General features: G+C 39.8%; 1 protein-coding gene across 1 annotated transcript in view; it reads left to right on the forward strand.

Annotated features, from left to right (window-relative positions):
* The first annotated feature begins 22945 nt into the window (after positions 1-22945).
* The window catches only part of LOC108295304 (potassium voltage-gated channel subfamily KQT member 5-like), a 452636-nt gene continuing 449290 nt past the window's right edge, over positions 22946-26291 (forward strand). The window contains exon 1 of the mRNA XM_017517392.2: positions 22946-24422. Within this exon, the coding sequence (XP_017372881.1) occupies positions 24025-24422 (398 nt within the window). The 5' untranslated portion in view covers positions 22946-24024. The remainder of the gene's footprint in view (positions 24423-26291) is intronic.

Here is a 26291-nt window from a genome sequence, read left to right on the forward strand (position 1 = left end):
TTTTTTTGGCTTCTGTGTCCGTCATCAGCAAATCAACTGAGGGAGAAGTTTGAAGAGTGATGACCCTAGAAGTTACCTGAGTTTAAACCTGGGAACCTTAAGGCACGGAACAGAGGATTTGGGGGCTGAAGAAAAAGACTCTCTTCAGCTTCAAAAAGTGGTGTAATCTTGGCTCACTGCAACCTCCACTTCCCGGGTTCAAGCAATTCTCGTGCGTCAGCCTCTGGAGTAGCTGAATTACAGGCATGCACCACCAAGCCTGGCTAATTTTTGAATTTTTACTAGATACAGAGTTTTGCCATGTTGGCCAGGCTGGTCTTCAACTTTTAGCCTCAAGTGATCTACCTGTCTTGGGATTACAGGTGTGAACCACCACTTCTGGTCCCAGGTTATATTTTCAATATATTACGTACATGTGCAGGTTTGTTACATGGGCATATTGCATGATGCTGAGATTTGGGATACAGATCCCATCACCTAGGTAGTGAGCATGGCACCCAATAGGTAGTTTTTCAATCCATGCCCCCTTTCCATCCTCTTCCCTCTAGTAGACACAGGTATCTATTTTCCCTAAATTTATGTTCATCTGTGCTCAGTGCTTAGCTCCCACTTACAAGTGAGAACATGTAGCATTTGGTTTTCTGCTCTTGAGTTAATTCACTTAAGATTATGGCCTCCAGCTATTCCATGTTGCTACAAAGGACATGATTTTATTCCTTTTTGTGGCTGCATAGTACTCCATAGTGTATAAGTACCTCATTTTAAAAATCCAATTCATCACTGATGGGCACTTACGTTGACATTGACCTTGGCAAAGAATTTTTAGCTAAGTCTCCAAAAGCAACTACAGCAAAAGCAAAAATTGACGAGTAGGATGGAATTAAACTAAAGAGTTTTACACACCAAAAGAAACTATCAACAGAGTACACTAAACATATTTGCAAACTACGCATTCAACAAAGGTCTAATATCCAGAATCTATAATGAATTTAAGCAAATCAACAAGCAAAAAAAACAAACAAACAAACAAAAAAAAAACCATTAAAAAATAGGCAAAGGACATGAACAGACACTTCTCAAAAGAAACCATTTATTTTTTGACTCACATTTTCCCAGCTTTGCTCCAACCGTCCATACTCAAACTGTTTCCTGAAGGTTAAGGTAGGTATTTCATTTTGTAATCAAGACTGAAAATTCTTGTCTTTTACTAGTTCATTTTAACTGTATCATTAATTAGATTTTTATATTCCTGCAGGTAAAATTAGGATATGTAATAGTAATAATATAAAAATGCAGATTAATTTCCCCAAGCATCAATAAAACACTCTTACAGTCATATAACAAGCCACCAAAGACTTCTGAATTATGTAATGCATTTAAAACACAACTTTTGAAATGATTTAATGGCTCTGCTTAATGGGCCGTATATTGACCATGTTGTGTCTAGCATATTTTGTAATGGATGCAAATTTCCTTGACTTTTTATGTTCAATAATAAATGTGTACTCTTATGAAACAAAACAAAGAAATCATATGTTTAATACGGTAGGAACACTATCTAAATTGGATTTAGGTGTTGGTGCCTTCAGACAACTGGCAGACACAAACACAGAAGCTAAACCATGAGGAAAATCACATTAGTTAGAAACAAAATATTATCAGGATAAAAGCTAAAATACTCAGCAAAAACTATAAAACCTCCTTCCTGAACATACACACAAGTTGACATTTTTGCTGGTGCAATTGTGAATATATCATAGTTTTCATTTCAGATATTAGATCACTACAAAAGTAATTGTGGTTTTTGCTACTGAAAGTAATGGCAGAGACTGAAATTATTTTTGCATCAACCTAATAGTAAATTTTTGGTAAAACATTTGCAAGTCATTACTGCAAATATCTAAAGGTTGAGAGTTGGAAAGAAAGGGGTATTTATTTGGATTTATTTCTATTATTCTGTTTTTGTGCCATTTGTCCCTCTTTATCTGTTTCTTTTTCTAATTTGTTGTTTTGGGTTATCTTCTTAAATATTAAATGGATATTTTCCTCACTCATGTTTTCCTCCACTGATTTGTAAGTTAAATATTGTATTTCTATGAGTTATTGGTTACCTTAACATTTTCAGCATGTATACTTATAAAAATCTGAATGTACAATTTCCACTCCTTTAAATAATGGTTTTATTAAATCTTTAAGTCTGATCACTCCTTCCGAACTTATATGTAATGACTGAATACCATAGCTTACCTTCTTTTAAACCCCCCAAAAATTGTTTTAGGCATTCAATGATGTTTATATTTACCCACATATTTACCACTTTCTTTGTCCTTTAATCCTTTTTTTATCTTCCATGTGGAATTGGTTTCATTTTCCTGGAGTATATCTTTTGAATTTTTTTAAGAGTGTTTTGGTCGTGAGCTTTCTTAGCTTTTTCTCACCTGACAATAACGTTATTTCTTTTTCATTCTTCAAAATTATTTTTGCTAAGTATATAATACTACACTGATAGGCATTTTCTCTCATTCCATCAAAAATACTCCACTGTTGCCTGGCTCCCATTATTGTTGCTGAGAAATCGATTGTCAGTCAAAATATAGTTCCTTTTTCTCTGGTAGTTTTTTTTTTTTTTCCAATACATAGTAGAATTATATAATTTTAGGGTACATGTGCTATTTTGATGCATGCATAAACTGTGTAATCACCAAGGCAACTGGAACACCCATAACCCCCAAATTCATCCTTTCTTTACGTTGGGAACCTTCCAATTCCTCTCCATCAGTAGTTGTCAACTATGTGACAAATTATTGTTAACTATAATCATCCTACTCTATCTTTGAACACTAGATCTTATTTCTTCTATCTTTAACTGTATTTTTACACCCATTTAATAGTGTATGCCTCCCTCCTATTTTTCTCAGCATCTGGTAACCACCAATCAACTTTACTCCACAAGATCCACATTTTTAGCTTCCACACGAGTGAGAACATGTGGTATATGTCTTTCTGTGCCTGCTTATTTCATGAAATATAATGACCTCTACTATTTATGTTGCTGCAAGTGACAGAATTTCATTATTTTTGAGGCTGAGTAATATTCCACTATTTATATGTACCACATTTTCTTTGTTATTAAATTTTTAATTGATGGCAATACAGGAGATAGAAAGAAATTATTTAGGCAGACAGTGAGGACACAAGAGTCCTCAGCAGAACTTCCCTTCTAACAAAAAGCAGCTCAAGAAATCACTTTTTTTTTCCCTAATAAAAATGAGCCTAAAAGATCAAGCAAACATAGATAAGGAAACTGGAAGCTTGTATGGAGGGATGCTAGCAGTTGCACAGAAAGAAAAGGGCTACCTGGGGGCTAGGCATGTCCACCATGGGGGGTCCACCTCCCCTCTGTTTTAGCACATATGCAGTAAGAAAGAAATGGGCAACATGGACAAGCTCAGGCAGTGAACCCACCTGCAGAATAAAACATTGGGGTGGGGGCTGCCAGAGATTCACACCCTATGCAGATGGCTCACCAGGTCCTGTGTTTTTCATGCCCTGTGTAAATTAGACACTGCCTCCTTACTAGTTCATCTATTAAAACACCTACATTTCATCTCAGATCAGCAAACCATTTTTCTGGGACCCCTCTCTGTAGCAGAGAGCTATTCTCTTTCTTTTGCCTGTTAAATTCCCACTCTTAACCTCACTCTTTGTCCACATCTTTGATCTCTGTGGTCGTGAGACAATGAACCTTGGATGTTACCCCAGAAAATGAAGCTGCTTCAATATATTTTGAGGGTACATGTAATATTTTGATACCTATGTATATTGTGTAATGATCAAATCAGGGTAATTGGGATATCCATCACCTCAAACATATATCTTTTCTTTGTGCCACATTTTCTGTATCCATTTATCCACTCATGGGCACAAGTTAATACCAATATTTCAGTTATTTATTTTTAATTTTTATGGATATGTACAAGGTATATATATTTATTGGGTACATGAGATGTTTTGATACAGTCATACAATGCATAGTAATCACATCATGGAAAATGGGAAATCTGTCCTGTCAAGCAGTTATCCTTTGTGTTACAAACTATCCAATTATGCTGTTGGCCGGGTGCAGTGGCTCAAGCCTGTAATCCCAGCAGGCCGAGGCAGGCGGATCACGAGGTCAAGAGATAGAGATCATCCTGGCCAACATGGTGAAACCCCTTCTCTACTAAAAATACAAAAACTAGCTGGGCGCGGTGGCGTGCACCTGTAGTCCCAGCTACTTGAGAGGCTGAGGCAGGAGAATTGCTTGAACCCGGGAGGCGGAGGTTGCAGTGAGCCGAGACTGTGCCACTGCACTCCAGCCTAGCACCTGGCAGCAGAGTGAGACTTAAAAAAAAAAAAAAAATTATGCTCTTTATCTAAAAATGTACAATTAAATTATTATTAACTATAGTCACCCTGTTGTGCTATCATATAGTATTATTTATTCTTTCTTTCTAGTTATTTTTTCATTTTTCATTCTTTCTATTTTTTGTATCCATTAACCATCTTCACCTCCCCAACACCACCCACTACCCTTCCCAGCCTACGGTAAGCATTCTTTTGCATTCTATCCCCATGAGTTCAATTGCTTTGAATTTTAGATCCCATAAGTAAGTGAGAATATATAATGTTTGTCATTCAGTACCTGGCTTGTTTGACTTAACATAATTATCTCCATTCCATTCGTGTGGCTGCAAATGAAGAGATCTCATTCTTTATGGTTCGATAGTACTCCATTGTGTATATGTACCATGTTTTCTTTCTCCATTCATCTGTTGATGGACACTTAGATTGCTTTTAAACCTTGGCTAATATGAAAAGTGCTGCAACAAAAATGGGAATGGACATATCTCTTTGATATACTAATTTCCTTTATTTTGGATATATAGCCCAGCAGTGGGATTGCTGGATCATATAGTGGCTCTATTTTTAGATTTCTGAGGAACATCCAAACTGTTCTCCATAGTAGTTGTACTAATTTACATTCCCACCAGCAGTTTATGAGAGTTCCCTTTTCTTCACTTCCTCACCAGCATTTGTTATTGTCTGTCTTTTTATTTGTTTGTTTTGAGACAAGGTCTGGTTCTAGCACCCAGACCAGAGTGCAGTGGTGTAATCTTTGCTCACTGCAATCTCCACCTCTTGGGGTCCAGCCATCCTCCTACCTCAGTCTCCCGAGTAGCTGGGACTATATGCAGGCACCACCATGCCTGGCTAATTGTTGTATTTTTTGTAGAGGCAGGGCTGCCTATGCTAGTTTTGAACCTGTTAGCTGAAGTGATCTACCTGCCTTGGCCTCCCCAAAGTACTGGGATCACAGACGTGAGCCACTGCACCTGGCCTTATGTGACTTTTCAGTATAAGCCATTTTAACTGCCATGAGATGATGTCTCATTGTAGTCTTGATGTGCATATCTCTAATGATCAGTGATGTAGAACACTTCTTCACATGCTTGTCTACCATTTGTATGTCTTCTTTTGAGAAATGTGTATTCAAATATTTTGTCCTTGTTTTGATTGGATTATTAGATTTTTTCCTATAGAGTTGTTTCAGCTCTTTATATATTCTGGTTATTAATCCCTTCCCTGATAGGTAGTTTCCAAATATTTTCTCCTATTCTGTGGGTTGTCTCTTCACTTTGTCGATTGTTTTCTTTGCTGTGCAGAAGCACTTCAACTTGATGTTATCCCATTTATCCATTTTTGCTTTGGTTGCCTGAGCTTGTGGCAGCTACTCAAGAAATTTTTGCCCAGACTGATGTCCTGGAGAATTTCCACAATGCTTTCTTATTGTAGTTTCATAATTTGACATCTTATATTTAAGTCTTTAATCCATTTTTATTTAGTTTTTATATATGGCTAGAGATGAAGTTTAGTTTCATTCTTCTGCATTTGGATACCCAGGTTTTCCAGAACCATTTATTGACGAGACTATTTTTTTCCCAGTTATGTTCTTGACACTTCTGTTGAAAATGAGTAAGCTGGAGGTGTGTGGATTTGTTTCTGGGTTCTTTCTTCTGTTCCTTTAGTCTATGAGTTTGTTTTCATGCCACCACTGTACTGTTTTGATTACTCTAGGTCTGTAGTATGAAGTCAGATAATGTAATTCCTCTAGTTGTGTTCTTTTTGCTAGAATGTCTATGGCTATTGTGAGTTTTCATGGTTTCACATAAATTTAGGATTGTTTTTTCCATTTCTGTGAAGAATGTCATTGATATTTTGATGGAGATTGCATTGAATCTCTAGATTGCTTTGAATGATATGGACATTTTAACACTCTTGATTCTTCCAATCCATGAACATGGAATATCTTTTCATTTTTTGATATCCTCTTCAATTTCTTTCAGTAGTGTTTCATAGTTTTTATTATAGAGAACTTTCAATTCTTTGATTAATTCCTAGGTATTTAATTTTATATATGGCTATTGTAGACACAAAATTAAATACCTAGGAATTAACCAAAGAAGTAAAAGATCTCTATAATGGGATTACTTTTTTATTCTTTTTCAGATGGTTCACTGTTTGCATATAGAAATGATACTAATATTTTATATATTGATTTTGTACCTTGAAATTTAACTGAATTTGTTTATCAGTTCTAATAGTTTTTTGGTGGAGTCTTTAGGTTTCTCCAAACATAAGATTATATTTGACAATGATAATTTGACTTCTTTCATTCCAATTGGAATTCCCTTTATTTCTCTCTTTTTCTGATTGCTCTAGCTAGGCAAACAAATGGTATCTCAGTCTCTGTCCTGAGCCATGTAAAGCTGGGAGTGAAGTGACACACACACCACTGTGGCCACCACTACTAGTACTAGGCTGGGTCAGACCTGAAGCCCGAATGGCACTGAGTCTCACCCAAGGCCTACTGTAATCACTCCCTGGCTATCTTTGTTTAGGACCCTGGAATTCTATCACCAGGTGGCAAAGCCAGCTAGTCCTGTGTCTTTACCTTCAGGGCAGTGAGTTCCCCCAGGCCCTGGGAAGATCCAGAGGTGCTGTCTGGGAACCATGGACTAGTTCTAAGGTTCAAAATCTTAGAACTCTACCTGACATTCTATAGTACTACAGTTGACCTAGCATACAAATCACAAGACAAAGTCCTTTCCACCCTTCCCTCTCCTTTCTGAAGGCAGAGGAGCCTTCCCCCATGGCTGTTGCCATAACAGGCCCATAGGGTATGCTGCCAGACTACAGCTGATGTTCCATTAAGGCCCATGTCTCTTCAGACAGCTTGTGGTAAATGCTGCCTGGGCTAGGACTTACCCTTCAGAGAGGTGGGCTTCCTTCTGACCCAGGATAGACCCAGAAATGTCCTGGAATTGGGGACCTCAAAAGCTTGCTTGGTGCTCTACCCCCATGCGGTTGTGCAAGACAAAGTCCCCTTTACTTTATCCTCCTCTTTTCCCACATAGAAGAACCATAGCCCTATAGCAACCATCGTTGGAAATGTGCTGAGTCTCACCTAAAGCCAGCAACTCTCGGAGTTTCACCCAATGCCCTCAGGGTAGTACCTGGGTGTTATTGCTGGCTATTCAGGGCCCAAAGTCTCTTCAGTTGGCAGGTAATGAATCCTGCCATGACTGGTTCCTTCCCTTTAGGGTAACAGGTTCCATTCTGGCCCAGGGTATGTCTAGAAATGTCATCTATGAGCTTGGGCCTAGAAAGGGGGCCTCGCTACTCTTATAGGAACCCTATCCTGCTGTAGCAGAACTGATATCCAAGATGCAAGACAAAGTCATCCCCACTCTTACCTTTCCTCTCCTTGAGCAGAAGGAAGAGGTCTCTTTTGGAGCTGTGAGCTGTGCAGCCTGGGGTTAGGGGAGGAGTGATGCCAGCACTCCCCTAGCTACCCCGGCTGGTATCTCAGTAAATCCCCCCAGTCTACTGGCTCTGGGCTCAGTTCAGCACTAGGACTTGCCTAGAAGTTGCAGTTCTTGGGGCCTAGATTGCCTTTCAAGTTTATTTAGGGCCCCAGAATACCTTCAGCCACAGTGACAAGGTTAGTGGGAACTCAAGTTTGAACCACTAGGATAGGACTTGCCTAGAAGTTGCAGTTCTTGGGGCCTAGATTGCCTTTCAAATTTACTTAGGGCCCCAGAATACCTTCAGCCACAGTGACAAGGTTAGTGGGAACTCAAGTTTGAACCATTAGGATTCAGCAATTCCCCTCTGGCGAAAGCTGGTTTAATGATTTCTCTGTGGGCCAGTGTCAGCTTTGCTTTCTGCTGTAACAGGTAGCACTGAGTTCAATGCCTTGCAATTACTGAACTCTCCCTCTCGCCAGTGCATGGAAATGCTCTCTGCACCATGCCTCTGCTGTGCAGTGGATGTACTAATTTACATTCCCACTAATAACAGGGTATGTGTATGAGTGTTCCTCTTTCTCCTTATTCTTACCAGTTTTGTTATTTTTTATCTTTTTAAGTGTGGTGAAATAATATCTCATCATGGTTTTGATTTGTATTTCCCTGATGATTAGTGATGATGAGCATTTTTTATATACCTGTTGACCATTTGTATGTCTTAAGAAACAGCTATTCAGATATTTTGCCCATTATTTAAGTAGGTCATTTGTTTTTTGCTGTTGAATTATGATCCTTACATATTCTGTTTATTAATCTCTTGTCAGTTGGATAGTTTGCAAATATTTTCTCTCATTCTGTGTATTGTCTCTTCACTCTGTTGATAGCTTCTTTTGCTGTGCAGAGTATGTGATGCCGTTTCTGCTTTTGTTGCCTGTGCTTTTCAAATCTTACCAATAAAAATCTTTGCCCAAACCAATATCCTGAAGCATTCCCCAATGTTTTCTTCTAGTATTTTCATAGTTTTGGGTCTTAGATTTAAATTTTTAATCTGTTTTGATTGATGTAGTTGTTAAAGATTTTTCAGCTAATCTATAGCATTCTGAAGTTTAAATTACGTAACTGAGATGTTCATTTATTTTTATTTATTCTGTTTTAGGTTCAGGACTTTATAGATTGATGTTTTTCATCAGATCATCAAATTTCTCAATTTTTTTTCAAATGTTGCCTCTACCTAATTAATTTTCCTCTATTTCTAGAACTGCAACTTCTAAAATTAGATTAGAATTTTTTATTCTGTTTTACCTAACTCTTTTCTGTCACATTTCCTCTTTTTTTCATTGTGTTACTTTCTGAATAAATTATTCAGATCCATCATCTAGTTCACTAATCCTCTCATGACATATCTAATCCATCACACCTAACCATTATTTATATTTTAATATTTTTTCATTTCTAAAATTTTTATTTTATTCTTTTTTAAGTCTGCTTGTTCCTTGTTAATTTATAGCACCTTGGGGATATTTTAACCCTCTCTTTTGAAGCATATATTTTTTACAAATGCTAAGTGTTGCCAAGTTTTGCTAATTTGATTTATTTGTTTACTTTGCTGGTGCTCATTCATGTTGCTGTGTTTCCCTGGGTCCTTGTGATTTTGGCAATAAACTTCCATATACTAGAACTTTATTTACAAGTATTACTTGAGGCCTGGCTTGCTATTGGGTAGCTTGTTTTCATCTCCTCCTTATAAGTTCCTGAGGATACTACCAACCTGGCACACCTTTAAACTAAAATAGTGCTAATAACTTTTTTGAACTACCCAGATGATATGAATTCAGTCTGCAATGCTTCTATGTACTGATCTATTAAATCATTAAGAAAACCTCCTCTCCCATAAATTTAACGCTAAGTTTTCATACAAGTAATTATTTTTGTAATCTGTTTTCTATTAGCCCTCTTTTTATTAAGTATTCAGCCTCTTGTAGTTCTATGCTGGGAGAATCACCTATGAGACCCTACCTTGAGTAATTTTGTCTCTTGCTACTATCTGTCACTGCCCTGTGAAAATTAAGGTTTAAGTTCATCTGAATGTTGGCAATTATCTTGAGGGGGATAGTTCCACTTGCCCATCAGAATTGTCATTTTATATTCGTTTCTGACCTCTGAGGGAGGCTGAATCAGAGTGCATCTTCTTCCACAATGCCAGAAACAGAATGTCCATAGTCCTTATTATGTCAATTAGCATATGTATATGCACATAAAAAAACACATATATAGGGATATATATGTGTTTGGGTTGTTTCAGTTTTTGTTGCATCTGAATCCATGAGAGCGCTTTAAGAAAATCATCTACATAGTCTGTGAACCCTGTCAGCAACACCATGTAATGATTTCTGCTTGTCCTCGAAAGATTAAAGTTCAGATTCTTGTAACCCTTCCCCAAAGACAGAGACCATGTAATGTCATCAAATTCCCTGTTAAATCTTTTTATTTGTTTGGGGTTTGTTTGGCTGGTTGACTTCTTATCTGTTGCCTCCAGCAAATCATATTCTGGTATTACCCACAAATAATTGTCCCAGAAATAAAAGGTATAATTTTTAAATCTGTGTATCAATTTTTAAATAAATATTCATTTTGTGGTCACAGTTCCAAGAGACTGATGACATTGAATATGATTCTGCTCTTACACCTTGGAATTCACAATCTGTGTGACTTGAATTCTTTCAAGGGAACAAGAATAAGGAACATTTCTTATGCTTGCAAATGAAACTAGATTTGCTTGTAATTATGTTTCCATAAAATAATAAAGCCAAACAAGCACCTCAGTTTCCTAAATGAGGTAAGAAATTTGTGTTTGGATGTCTGGGAAAAGCAATACAGTTTCTGGGAAAAACAATAAAGGATATCTGACCATTCACTATCTTAAACCAGTAGCTTATTCTGGGCTGTGAAAACAGGGTGTAAGAAGTGTGCAAGCCCTTTTTTGTCCACTCCTAATCTCCAAAGTGTCAGTCTCAGCTCTGGACTCCAGAACATCTGTATGTTTAAAAAATTCCACTTCAGGCAGAGAGCTGGAAGCAAGGTATATAATATTTAGATGTTGACAGGCACTCCATTTGTTAAAGACTAAAGTGTTTATATGAAATTTTGGGAACTTCCTGGCTCTCAATATCTGAAATTTTATTTTCACTGAAATATATTAAAATTTGCAGAAAAAAATTAAAGTGTGTTTCAATTTAAGAAGGCCAGCAGCCTCATTATTTGGAAACTTCTGTGTTCTCTCTGTGATAGCTCATATATACCATAATCATTGAATAATGTCTATAACAGCACACCACTACCACCAACAGCAACAAATCATATTCTGGCATTATCCACAAATAATTACCCCAGAAATAAAAGGTGTAATTTTAAAAATCTGTGTGTTAATTTTACTCATTTTGTGGTCACAATCCCAATAGACTGATGACATTGAATATGATTCTGTCCTTACACCTTGGAATCACAATGTGTGGGACTTGAACTCTTTCAAGAGGACAAGCATAAGGAATATTTATATGTGTAGTGGACATTGGTCATGTTTCCTGACTTGTTAGTTGCTTTTGAGTGTTCTTGCTTTGTTTGAGTAATTCCAGCCTCTAACAGTGCCAGAGCACCAAGGTAAAGGCAGAAAAAATAGAACGATCCCACTTAAGACTTTGAATTAGAAATGAGTAACTTATGGAGCAAGGGCAAACTCGGCTCCCATTTGGTTGGCTTTATGGAGCAGTGTTGGTTTTAAGAACAACCACTAGCTAAAGGAGATATCTGTTGGAAATTGTGGTACAATAAAGAAATGTTCCAGCAAATAGGATATTAACTGTGGCATCAATATTATCAGACCAATTTTGTGTTGTTTGGTACATTGCTCCTAAATGCTTAGCCTTCGGCCTGGTTCTCTAACCTTTGCCTCAGTAATGTGTGCAACTCAATATTCTCCAAATAAACTTTTAATTAATCAGAGCCAGCTACTGTTGTTCTCATCTGAGAACCAGAACTAAAACAAAAGTCATTGCCAGGAGCACTATAAGGAAGAAAGGACCCAGCGCATTCACAGCCTGGGAAGCCAGTGGCTCTTGATAGGCACCATAGGCAGTTGCATGTTAGATCTGGGGTATAGGCAATGCGCCAGCTGAGGTTGGAATGTTAAAGAAAATGCTACCAAATTTGCAGATTATTTGTGTATAGTAGACTTAGCTTTCTGTTTTCAGCAAATTTCTACAAGAAAGAGATGAAAGCCTTAATGATTAGCATCTGTTCTACTTCTGAGAAAGATATATTAAATCTTCCACTATAATTGTTAATTTGTCAACTCCTTCTTGTAGTTCAGCCAGTTTGCTTTCTATATTTTGAAGCCATATTATTTTAGCCATACAAATTTAGAATTACTGTATTATCTTGGTGAGTTTAACCTTCTATCATTATGAAATGCCTCTTTAATCTCTAGTAATGCTTTCAGCTTTAAAATCTATTTCATCTGATACTGGCATAGCCTCATGTGTTTGTATCCTTTTACATTCAGCCTTCTGTATCTATGAATTTAAGCTGTGTTACTTGGGTAATCAAGGGGGTGGCCTGTGGTAGACGTTACTGGTTGTCTGTCTGTTCCCTATTTGTTTACATGGTTCTCAATTGTTTCCAGTATGTCCAACTAAAATAATTCACCTTGCTTACCTTACCTGCAGTTGTGGTTGGTCATGAGACGGTTCTGGCCAATGAGTTACAGGTAGAAATTCATCAGGAGGATACCCTTTCTTAATAAAAAGCAAAGTCCATTTTTCCCTTGAGCCTTTCCATTATCACCTGGAATTCAGACATAATGTCTGGAAACACAGTCGCCATTGCTGTGACCATAAATGACACATGCTAAGCAGTGAAAGCGGCAAATGGAAAAAGCTAGGCTTTTATGTCTTTGTGGAGGCTTGCCTGCCTGACTCTTGACTCAAGACTTCTCTGCTTGAAACAAACAGGCCTTACTTAAACCACTGTTTAGGGAGGGGGATCTCCATTAGCAGCTGAACACATTCTTAAGATAAACTGGTAATGTTAGGATTCAGAATCTCTAGGAAAGGAGCATCTGTACTTTTCTGTACCTAGAGATGCCAGGTTCCGTGAGGGAAGTGACTCTGTTCTCTCTCCTGTGTTTGGAGCCAGAATGATCAGTGTTTATGGGCCTTTGTAGATATATCTTTCTTCTTCTCTTATATGTGGCTGTTAATAAAATTTGTATATAGACAACCCTCTATTCCTAAAAGCATTTTCTAATTTGGAGAGACATATGGTTTTGTGATTAAGATCACAGTTTCTGGAGTTAGATAGCCATTGTTCATATCCCCACTTTTTGGTGACTCCTTGTATGATACTGAGCAGTCTCTTAACTTTCCTGAGTTTATTTCCACATCTCAAAAATGAGGAGAGTAGTAATGCCCACCTCATATAGTTGTTGCAGGATTACATGCAATTCTTCAGGAAAGCATGTAGGAGAGTATATACTGATTTTTTTTTTTCCATCAAGAGTTAAAATTTAATACTTGGAACTATTTTAGAATTTCTGCATTGGTTGAAAGAAATTTAAATAGCATCCCAACTCTAAAATTCAATAGCTCTGTTAAGTATACGAGGGTTGTGTGATAGGGAAAATCAGAACAAAAACTTTTTTTAAAAAACAGAATGGGAGAGAGAGGCTGAGTTTATTTAGATTCATGTGCATGAATGTTTCTGTATATTTACTTTAATATTACTTTAGCTTTGGAACTACTGAAAACATGATAACTTGTAGTCTGAGTGATGTTGGATTTGCCAGTTAGTTATGTTCGTTTACAAGAAAATATCTGAAAATAAATAAACATTCCAACATGTTGTGACTCCTAATTTTTTCTCCTAATACTTTTTGTTTTCCCCATAACAAAAGTGGAAGCCATCCTTAAGTGTTATTTGACATTTACAGAGCACCTAACAAGCGCAAGGCACTGGCATCTCTTATACCATAACACATTATGGTCTCTCGTTTTGAAAATGAGAAAACTGGGGAACCAAGAGACCAAACACTGTATCCAGATTAACTTGTATGTTAAATAGAGTTATTGGGATTTAAGTTAATCCATTTAAAATCTCTGATTTTGTCAGTATAATTCAAAACAGAAAGCAATTTAGCCCAAGTTTAATCATTTTTTAAGACAAAATATTAGAACATTGTTTCAGGAGTATTAAGGAAATAGGAATACTTTCATAATTCAAACTTAAAGAGTAGCCTTATTTTTCTTAAAGGAATGACTTTCTTTTCCAGAACAAAGAAACTTAAGGAGCCCAGTAGACCAATGAAGATGGAAATAAATGCAATATTTGGGGGATTTATGCAACCATGTGCTTAAAACCAAACTGAATAAGTATATACATAAAAAATAAATACTACCTATGGAAAATATATCTTTGATTTAGCAGAGATTAAAAACAAGTTTTTCCAAAAGAGAGTAAATTTATTCAATAAGAAAATAAACCATTTCTTTCCTTTTAATATCTTCAAATTCTAACAGATTTCCTTCTAACCGGAGACCATTGCTATATAAGAAAATTGTTAGCTGCTATAGTACCTTCGTATATTACTAATGTTAAAAAAAAATGTTGTCAGTTTGATACAGCTCTTCTAATGTTATGAATGTGTGCTTTTATTAAATTTCTCAAATATGATACAGCAACCCACAGTGGAAACACTTGCATTAAAATGATACTCAGACCAAATGTTCATGCTTGAATCTCTCATAAAATGCCTCTAGTGAAGCAGTGAATAGGCAGCTATAAACTCTAGGTATTTTAATTTGCTAATTGGTATTTTATTACCACCTTAATCTAAAGAGCTCTTGTATAAATTTATATGAAATTAGATAAAATTAGAATAAGCTTATGGTATCATTTGAAGAATCTATATTCCAACACAATTAAGAAAAGAAGTCTCAGAAGAACCCTCATAACCCTGAACCAATTGGCCATTTATTTGTTCTCTGATGTTTTTGCTGTCTCTTTCATTTCTATCCTGTATTAGAGGCAGGAAGCTAATGTTAATTTTTAGGTATACAAAAATAGTGATATTATTTTAACCTTCTAGAATATTTCAAAGTCTGACGTGCTTACTTACCTGTTGACCTTCCCTGGTTTTGGAAATATTGAAATATTTTCTTTTAAGTGAATGAGATCATCTGGAAAACTTAAAGTTTCTCTTCTGGGTTATCTAAAGGTTTAGTGGCGTTAAATATATTCACATTATTGTGCAACTAACACCACCATCCATCTCCAGAACTAGAAATATATATATTTCTTTATCTATATATATATATATATATATATAAACTTTTAAAAGTTTATATTTCTATAACTTTTTTGTATCTGCTAAATTTCAGCTACATGTTAACAATTACGGAAGCTAATGTTTCAGAGAATCATCAACTTCATTTCAAATTGCGGGCTAAATCACAAACTGAACCCAAGGTAAATCGTGTTATACATAAATATTAGTAGTAGTTAACATTAATGAGCACTTACTATGTGTCAGCACTAAGATAAGACCTTTACATGAACTATTTTGTTTATCCCAAAAGTCCTGTGATAAGGATATTATTATCCTTACTTTAAACATGAAAGAAACAAAGAGTGAGATTTGGTAATCAACAAGGAAGCAGGATCCCACAGTTTTATGTTTCTTTTGATTCCACATCCGTAGCATATTCAGGATTTATTGTTCCACTTTTGATTTTTGTCATCAAAGCCAATATTGGATCTGTGGCCCCCAGCTTCTTTCTCATTTTTAATCTTTCTATTCACAACAGAATATATCTTCTTCCTTAAAACAATTTTCAACTTTGTGTCATTCTCTCTTAAAAAAAAAAAAAAAAAAAAAAAAAAGATGCTTCAGTCTTATATACAAAATAACATACAAAAACAAAACCAAAAACTTGAAAACATGCCAGGTGATACTCCCTTTATGTCACGGTCCCTATATTGTATATCAACAAAATTTTACACCAGAGTGGTAAAATTCAACTTGATTGCAATCTCACGTTTCCTTTCTTTGTCAGGACATTTGCCTCTTGCTCCAATTAACTCTTTTATTTTAATTATTCCCACACAAGGCCCAACATGTCTCTGTAGCATTTAAATCCTAATGCTTCTTATAATCCAGAGAATCCAATCACTGCCCCGCAGACTGAGAGTAGCTAAAACCTCAGGCCCAGCACCTCTGGCTATCACTGGTCTCCTCCTTTTGTCTCAGTGCTCCATAAGCCTTATCATTTTGTAGCTGAGCCATGACTCAAACAAGGCAGGAAATACTCTAAATACCCTAACAAACAGGACCATTCTGGAGTTCAGTGGTTTTCAAAGACAACTTTAGTAGCATTTCTGTTAATATAATTTTATGTAGAAAGCTAATATGTATATATAAGAAAAAACAAATATCTGATTGAAACTCCAGAAATTTGATGCCCCTACTCTTGCCAATTCCTGACTTGTCTGAGGGACTCTAGGTATCTCCTGTAGCTTTCAGTAGCACAGTTGAAAACTGTGTTGAATAGTTAGCAGACATTAACTTTCTTTTTCTGATCTGGTCAGTTCCTCATCCTTCCATTATGAATAAAATCTAACAAAAATGTAGTTTATCTAGCATGCATTTTTCTTCATGGTAAAACTAAACATGAAAAGTTCACACTTACTAAATTGAATTTTTTGAAATGTTAGAAATAAAATATATCTTTTATTAAAATGCTATTAAAGTACTGAATAAAATCAATAAAAGATGTCCATGTTGTTGCAAGCCCCACAATTGGCAGTGAAATAGTGTCTGTCAAAATTGCAGCTGAATTATCCAAACACCTGTGCGGGCTCAGCCTCAGGACCTGTGAGAGTGGCTTTAATAACCACTCAAGTCTCGAGTGAATCAACATTATTTTGTCTAGTGCCTTCTTCAAACCTATCTTCTGCTTGCTTCTCCCACTTTAAAATAATTATCTCCATTCCCTTACCTTCAAATTGTTTCTCTGCCCACTTTGATCTGATTTCCATTTCTGCAGTTCTGCAAGGAAATAATAAAAACAACTTCTTCAAATGACCTCTTTGTTGCTAAATCCAAAAATCCTTACCTTATTTGATTTCTTTCAGGCATTTCCCTATTTAAGCTCCTTTTTTGGCTGTTGTAGCAGTGGTCCTCAGTGATTACTCAGCTTTCTTGATTTCAGTCTCTTTCCCTACTTGCTTCTTCTCTCTCGTGCCAAATGGTCATGCTCACCAGGGTTGGGTTCTCAGTCCTCTTCCTTTTTAAACAAATTCCCCAGGTAATTTGATTCCAACTTATTGATTTCACCCAATATAAATACAGGTAGATGATTCTCAAATTTCAATTCTAACTCCCCCTGAGCTGCAGATCCATATATCCAAGCATCGACTAGATATCTCCACTGAGCTATCTCAACAGATAAGTCAAACTCAATACAAAATTCAACTCAACATGTTTTCCTTCTTCAGACTGTCTTCTCTTTGATCTTTATGAATTGAGTAAATGATGCCATCATTCACTGATTCATGCCTGAAATTGGAAGTTAGGCTTAACATCTGTCCATGGATTGAAGCCTCACTAACCTATAACATAGACACTGTATTGTTTTCATCTTTGAGTCTCCACTTGGAACAGTATGTGCCACTTGTAGGTGTTCAAACCATGTCAAGGGCTTTTCTGAAAGTAGAAGTATGACATGTAGTATTTCTGGCTTAACGTATATCAGTGGCTCTCCCCATTCACATCAGGATAAAATCCAAAGTTTATGCCAAGACTTTGTCATGTAGACCTTGCCTTACTTCTACTGCCTCCTGCTTATAGCTACATCTCCAAAAGCAACTGAGCTTCAGTAGAATCCAACTACTTATTATTCTCAAAGTATGATCAGCTCTCAAAATTTTACTTCTTATCTTGCTGGGCACGGTGGCTCATGCCTGTGGTCCCAACACTTTGGGAGGCCAAGGTGGGCAGATCATTTGAAATGAGGAGTTCGACACCAGCCTGGCCAACATAGCGAAACCCTGTTTCCACTAAAAATATGGAAATTAGCTGGGCATGGTGGTGTGTGCCTATAGTTCCAGCTACTCAGGAGACTGGGGCAGGAGAATCACTTGAATCTGAGAGATGGAGGTTGCAGTGAGCTGAGATTGTGCCACTGCACTCCAGCCTGGGTGATGGAGCAAGACTCTGTCACATCTTCTCAAATATTTTCTCTTTGAGTTATCCTTCATGTCTTCACCAAATTCTAGTTATTCCTCAAGACTTAGCTTAGCTTACATTCTTTAGGAAGCCCTCTGTAGCTTCCATAACATTCTGTGCAAACCTCTGTGAACTCATCACCATGTTATAATTACTTGCTCACTCATCCATCTCCCCAGCTAGCCTATGAACATAATAAGAATCAGGACTGTCTTTCTTCTTTGCACCACTCCAGGTAGCTGGCACCTGATAATTTAAGATTATTTGCTGAAGAGATTCATAGGTTTTCAGAGCTTCATAAAAGAAGTTTTCTTAATTTCCTTTTAAAAAACAGTGGTAAAATGTCAGTACCACTAGGGGGCACAGACTAGTAACAGAATTTTCCAGTACACTAGCTCAAAGGAGATGTTTTCCTTCTGTGGCAATCTCTTCACATAGTTTCTAAATTATTAACAAATAACTATTCAAATGATTCCCAGAGAGATATGTTTAAATAGTTGGCTAAAAGATAGAGAGCAGTACTGACATATTAACATGAAAAAATGAAATCAGGTATAGTCAAATACAATTAACAGGGTTTTATAAATAAAGCTGAGGACAGTGTTAAGAAAAAGATCAAAATGTAAATACAATTTTAAGAAATTGATACTATGAGACTTGGGGCTATTTTTAAAATTTCAATACAGAAGAGTATCTATGCAGGGAAACTCCTCCTTTCACAGGAAAAGTGAAGAGAAATATTGAAGCTATTTCTGTGTTTGGAATAAAACCTCAAATCCTCCTCCAAGATAATCAATAGAAGCTTTCCAATACTTTTCTTTTGTAACAAAAAACCATCAAGATTATTAATACACAATAATCGGCTAAGTTTTTATTCAAAAGCTGATATTGATTAGTAGTTAAAAATCTAGTTTTGATTGTGTTTTTGTCCTGCCTCAGCTACTTTTTAGTTTTAAAAAAATATTAACTTGTCTACACCTCAGTTTCTGCCCGTATAATTGGATATGATTTGTAGTGCCTACTTATGAAACTATTGTCACAATCAGGTGAAATATTTTTTTTTCCCCAGGCTGGAGTGCAGTGGCACCATATTGGCTCACTACAACCTCCACCTCCCAGGTTCAAGCAATTCTCATGCTTCAGCCTCCCGAGTAGCTGGGATTACAGGCGTCTGCCACCATGCCCAGTTAATTTTCATATTTTTTAGTAGAGACAGAGTTTCACCATGATGGCCACGCTGGTCTTGAACTCCTTATCTCAAGTGATCTGCCCAGCTCGGCCTCCCAAAGTGCTGGGATTACAGGCATGAGCCACCATGCCCGGCCTGAAATAATTCTTGTAAACCACAGTGCCTAACACATAGAAAACACATGATAAGTATTTGCTATTATTTTGCTTCAACGATTGTGATCAGCACAATATTTTAGTAATTCTTAGAAACATTAATTTTGTTAGCTTCTGGAATAAAAATGGTGAGGACTCGTTGAGCCCTTTCTGCACTATTTCTCACCAGCCTCTCCTTAAGGCCACACTCATTCACACCTGCTTCCTTTCTGCATCCCTGGGGCAGAGGCTGTTCTGAGGAACAATGTCCCATTTGCTATGTGAGGTAGGCCTGGGATTCCTACTGTGTTAGAACTCTTATGCAGTCTGGCTAGGCTCATATAATCTCTGATGTTGTCTTGGGTTCTCTGATTAGTTTCCGCTTGTTGAAGAAACATCTCGAAAAGCTTGTATTGTATCTCTTAGAGATAAGAATTGTTGTTGAATGACCAAAACAAATGGTATATTTTTATGTTACATTAAAAATAACAGGAGATACATATATTTAGTGAACAAATGGTTATGATATCTATGAAATGCATTGTAGTCGCTATGCTTATTGGTTTGGTTATGGCCTGATTGGAAGGAAATAAAAGCCAAGGAGAAGGGTGGTGTAGCTTAAAGGGACTTCTATTCAGGAGTCTGGAGACTTCCTCTAAGCCTGCAAGGCAAATTGCTGAGCCCTGCGTAAGTCATTAAACAGCAGCCAACCATGAATTTTCATTTCTCCAATAGTGCCTTTTCTTTTTATTATTTTCTACTTTCTTAGTTTTATGTTTGCCCCTTCATTATGTGCCCAAGCAGACCCATGTCACATGCATTTCCCTTTTATTATAGGGTTTAAGAATTCTATTTATCATTCCTACTCTTTTTAGCCCAGGAATTTCATATTGGATCAAAATGCATTCCTATCACTAAAAAGTGGCACTTCTATCACTCGCTAGTTGATTAGAACCATGAACATGACTTAGTGGGAACATGTCTTGCAGTAGGAGATTGGGGCAAATGAGAAAATGGGTAGGCATGGAGAAGAAGGAAAGTGGGAGAGAAATGGGTCATTGACACTTTGTGAAACTGGTCCAGATCTAGTTATTCTGCCCTTCTTGTGGGCATTTAAAGTCTTTTCTTGTGCGTCTCTAGCTCATGCATAGAATTTTAAATATTATTATTTCAGAGTACCTTTCAGAAAAAAATACAATGGGATAGAAAACAAACTGAGGACAGGTGCAGTGGCTCACACCTATAATCCCAACACTTGGAAGGCTGACGTGGAAGGATTGCTTGAGTCCAGGAGTTTGAGACCAGTCTGGGCAACACAGCAAGACCCCATCTCCAAAAAAGAAAAAGAAACACACTGAAGTAAAATATCTCTAGAAACTATGTTCAATTGAAACCATATCCATGTAGGCTTCAGAAAATGTTTCCAAGGTCATAAATTTCAGGCATGCATCTTACACATATAGAGAATGAATGAGTAAAAGCAAACACATCTCAAAAGATGGGGAGGGCAAATCAACTCACATACTGTAGCAGTTAACATTTGCTTTTACCTCTACCTCTTCACAATGCTCTAATGTAATTATAATGCACAGAATATACACCATGTTGTTTTACTCACTGCTAAGTAAGCCTATCCTCTTTCTAATATTTGAATTTTAATATTTCAGCAAAACGAACTAATAAAAGCCAGTTTCCTAGCAACATCTCTATTCAAAGGAACAACAAAAAAGCTTAATCACAATCACTTTATTTTCTCCAAAGTTAATTCTGGTTTTTTGAGGGAAGTTAGCAGGTAGCAAATAAGGCAAGGTGCAAACAGAGACTCTTGTAGGAGAGGCTGGCACAGCCTCACTTGGCTTTTTCTTTCTGGGCATTGAAGGGTAGGGTGATTAGAGCTTCAGCTACGCCAGTCTTTCCCAATGGTTGCGGACAGAGAGCTTGATACAAAAACCCAGAACCAAGTGCTGTTTTATCCATCCTCTGCTGGAGATGCAGATTGCTTGGTGGAAGGAACAATGAACTAGAAAGCCAGGCTGTTGGGTTCCTAGTAACTCTCACACTACCCGCGAAAACTTGAGCGGGTCACCTTTTTCTGGGCTGTGTGTACAAATGGCAGTTACTCTAGAAGACATAACTCAAAGGTCTCTCCCAGCAGTTCAGAACTGCTACCAATGACCGGGTCTTTTTATTTTTATTTATTTAATAAAGCTTAAGTGGCATTTGCTTAATTAGTAACACAGTTTCACTTGCTGCATCCCGAGAAAAGCATTACTTGGAAATTAAGCAGCTGACTCTGTTCCAGGGAAACGGGTCCCTGTGTCCTGCCTTCCTGAGACTTCCTGCCTGCACGCGGGACCCAGCCTCGCCAGTAAGATGGAAGTGACCTTACCTACCCAGCGATAGCTGAAGTCTGCAACAAGGAAAACAGAAGTTAAGAGGAAGTGGTTTTCATTTTATTGCCTGCAGAAAGGTCAAGATTTTGACGTTTAAAGAGGGCACACGAGTCATTTTAAGTCTCCAGATCTTTCACCCTGAAAGTCCCTGCACAGAAACTCCATAGGGAGTCTAAATATAGAAACAGCAACCCCCCTCCGCCCCCTCCGCCCCCTCCGCCCTCAGTCCGGGTCCCGCGCAGCTCTAGGATTGGAGAGCTTACTCCAGGGCGCTCTCTGCATCTGCCTCGAATAGCAGGGCACGGAGCAACGTCTCTCGCACCTCCACAGTGCGTGGGTGTGAAGTGTATTAGGGGAAAGCTAGAGTGACTCTGGGTGCTGGTGCTCGGCTCACAGTCACGTGGCGTCGCTGCCAGCTGCACAGAGCTCCCAGCTAGCTAATACTGCCCAGAGGCTTGGGGGAAAGGAGGGAGGGAAGCAGGCTCCTGCCGATGACCAGGAGCCGGTGAGAGGGCTTCACACAAATAATAGTGATAATAACAAGTAAAAGCAAAGCATTTAATTTGAGCTATTGCAGGAGATAGAAATCAGCTGCTGCGAACGTGGGTGTGTGGATAGGGTGGGGGTAATTGGGAAAGTATTTATCTCCGAGGGGAGGAGACAGCTGCAAGAAGACTTTTGCCTTAACATTAGGAAAGGGAAAGGCCCAAGGAATCCACCTTGCAACTAACTATCTGCTATGTCTTTGTGGTGAAAGCTTAGTTTTCCCTTCAATTTAATTTGGTGACTGTTTTCTTTCAAATTTGGGGAAAGCCACTCTGTTGGAAGAAGTCCCCGAGCCTTTCAGTTTTCCCCATGCTGAATGTGAGGTTTAAACTGGTTTTTCTTTGTAATACACTGTTTCTGAAGGCCAGAGGCAGAGGCCAGTGTGGTACCATGGCCTCTCTCTCCGCCCAGGGCTCATGGGCTTTAGGCCACCCAGGTGCCAGAGGTGGTGGAAGACCCAGTCTTTTGTTCCTTGCAATAGGTCTCTAAGCTTGTAAGTTACATCAGGTGTGTGTATGGGGGAACCCCGAGAAGCCGGCGTCCTGGACTCCCCACCCTCCAGGTTTTCTTTCCCAGACACTGGGGTCCTCGCCGCCGCTGCTGCTGAACTTCGCAATCATATGACTTTCTCCGACTTAAATGGAAATTTCTTGACAGAGGGAACTGGGTTTGTTTTCCCAGGCTTCGCGCCTCAGTCAGGCGGAGTCCCGGGCAGCTCGCTCACCGCGGAGGAGCCACTTTGGAGTTTTACGCCCTTTCCACACCCCACCCATGGGCTGGAAAGGATGTTCAGTTACTCGCGGGCTTGTCTGATACTGGGATGGAAAGTCACAGTACGCAGGCTGGAGTGAGGCGCGGGAAGATGCCTGGTCCTTGCCTCGCGGACTCTGAGGCCGCCTCCTTCGGGTCTGTTCACTGAACTGCTGAGGACTCGCGGGTGCGCGGGGACCCGAGTGCCACTGCCTGGAGCGTTACCTTGCGCTCCAGCCCCCAGTCTAGCTAATACCTGGAGAGCAGGGCTGTTCCCGCTCCCACCCCTTGCGGAAGGATGGCAGGATCCGGCGCAGCAACGTAGCGGCGGGAGAGCACAGCGACCTGCGTCTCCAGTTTCTCTTCAGGACACAAGATTGACTTCACCTTCCGGACAGCTGCAAAGCTCCTGCCAGAACCAAACCAAATTCGCACCTCGGAGAGGGGCTTCTGGAGCCGATTCACTGCAGGGCGTGGGGAGGAGGAGAGAAGGAAGAAAGGGGGAACCTGAGGCTGGGTGTGCGCGCGAGGGAGCGCGCCTCGGAGCGCCCCGCAGTCCCCCACTGCATCCCCGGGGGCACTTCAGGAATGAGGGAGCAAGAGAAACCCTCTCAAAGTGACGCCTCAAACAGGTCCGGATTTAGAATTCGAAGCTAAAGGCGGTTAGAAATTGGGACTCCTCGGCCTCCTTTGCAGCCCCTCCTCTCCCGCCCCGAAGCCCGGGCGGTTCGCTGGCTGCCTGCTTCCCCGCCCCCGGCTCGGAGGTCTCTAGCTGGCGGGCGCCCCGTCGGCTGCCAGCTTCCTCCTTGAAACCCGCCGGCGCACATGAGGCCGCTGCCCCCGCCGCAGGCGCTGGCGGCCCCCTCGCGGTGCCCGTGGTGATGCCATGCCCCGCCACCACGCGGGAGGAGAGGAGGGCGGCGCCGCCGGGCTCTGGGTGAAGAGCGGCGCAGCGGCGGCGGCGGCGGGCGGGGGGCGCTTGGGCAGCGGCATGAAGGATGTGGAGTCCGGCCGGGGCAGGGTGCTGCTGAACTCGGCAGCCGCCAGGGGCGACGGCCTGCTACTGCTGGGCACCCGTGCGGCCACGCTCGGTGGCGGCGGCGGTGGCCTGAGGGAGAGCCGCCGGGGCAAGCAGGGGGCCCGGATGAGCCTGCTGGGGAAGCCGCTCTCCTACACCAGTAGCCAGAGCTGCCGGCGCAACGTCAAGTACCGGCGGGTGCAGAACTACCTGTACAACGTGCTGGAGAGACCCCGCGGCTGGGCGTTCATCTACCACGCGTTCGTGTGAGTACCCGCGCCCCCTGCCACGCCCGCTCCAGGGGACCCCTCTTCCTGGCCCCCTGGGGCGTGCTCCGCGCTCGCGCCCTTGGTCCCCGCGAGCGTGCACACGTGGTGGCTTTTATTTCTTCGCACGTGTTTGTGGTCTTCCTTCGGGAGCCTCTCCCCTCCCCCAACCCCACTTCTCCCATCTCTACAGCTTGAACCTTTTCCCCGAGGACACCCAATGAACTCCCCGGTAGCTTCAGCTCCCCGGGCAAGAGCAAGGCAGACACGGGACTTAGGTTGAGCGGATAATTGGGAGCAATTAGGTCCCAAGATACGTAAACTTCAACCGAGCGGGGCGCCCGGGAGCTGGGGAATGCAAAGGGAGGACAGGCGCCCGGGTGAGGCTTGAAAGTGTATTGGAGAGGTTAGGAGGTGATGGCAGGGTAGGACCGGGAAGAGGGAGGAGGCACCGAGGGCTAGGTCCTCAGTCCTAGGGGCGGAGTAGGGGAAGTTGCTACTTGGTGGAGAGAGCTGCTAGGTTTTAAGTGCGCCCGGAAACACGCCTCGCCACCACCCAGCCACCACCAACGGAAAATCTGTCAGTGCATGTAGCCCTTCCTGCCACGGAGAAGGTGGCCGAGGTCTAGAAGGGGCCAGCTGGCCAGGCGAATCGACGCTCCCGCGCTGCAGGGCGCGGGGAGGCAGCGGGGAACCTGGGGCGCAGGAACGCAGGCGGAGGTGCGACAGCAGAAGCGCAAATGGGTCGCCTCGGACAGAAATCAGGCAGTGGGTTAAGTCCCTATTTGTGGCGCGGAGTCAGAGAGAGAGAGAGAAAGAGAGAGAGAGAGAGAGAGTGTGTGTGTAGTAAGCCTTCTCCATCTAGCAGAGAATGCTTAATGAGAAAATGATTGGAAGCAAATGTTTATTTTTCCCTTAGGCATTTAAAACCTTTCAGTGGCTTTAAAGTTTACTACCGTTTTTCCCACAAAGTCCATTCATTCAGTCTCCTATTAGAGTTACGTTTATCTGGGCATTTTAAGGTTGTTTTTATAACGTTACCTCATGTCTAATTTTTTTTCTTTCTCTTCTCCTTTTTCTTCCTCTCTTTTTAGTATTATTTCTGCTTTTTTAAGATGAAATATAAAGACATCAACCTTAGAAGACCAGTAGAGAAAGTTGCAAATACTCACTGATACATTCCTTGTTTCCTAGTAAAATAAGTTTTGAGCACACGGACTAGGTTTATTTTAGAAATAAGGTGTGTCATCCATACATAGCTCTCTCCTGGGTTGGAGAATTGGCGTCAACACCAGAAACGTGTTTTGAAATAACATGGAAGAAGGGCTGGTTTTGTAAATAGGTGAACCTGGAATTCAACCACATAGGAGTCAGGAAATTGGTGGAGCCTACAATCTGTGGGGCTCTGGTGTCTGGAAAATTTTACAGTCCCAGATTGATGTGAACATGTAGCATTAGACAGAATATTCCAGCCAACTTTCTGTTTTACAGTGCACACAAGGAGAACAGTTGTGTTGCATCATTATTACATCAAACGGTATAACTTTTATGTAAGATTCACATTTATTTAAATATGGTTAGGGCAATGATAGAGAAATGCTACTGATAATTTTCATGTTCATCTCTTCTGAATTGGTATATAATTAAACATATTAATAGTCCTGGTAAATTATTTTGACCTGTCAGAATATACTAAAACAACTTAGCAATGATGATGCTCAATTTGGCAGCAAATATATACTGTATGGATTTTTTTTTTTTTTACAAGTGTGCTCAAAATATTTATGGCATTGAATTTTAAGTATGATACCATTTGTAGCCTTTCATTTTTGGTATATTATACGTTGTATATTCAGAGATAGTTAAAAC

This window comes from Cebus imitator, unplaced genomic scaffold, assembly GCF_001604975.1.
Source record: "Cebus imitator isolate Cc_AM_T3 unplaced genomic scaffold, Cebus_imitator-1.0 Scaffold630, whole genome shotgun sequence".
NCBI classification, from domain to species: domain Eukaryota; kingdom Metazoa; phylum Chordata; class Mammalia; order Primates; family Cebidae; genus Cebus; species Cebus imitator.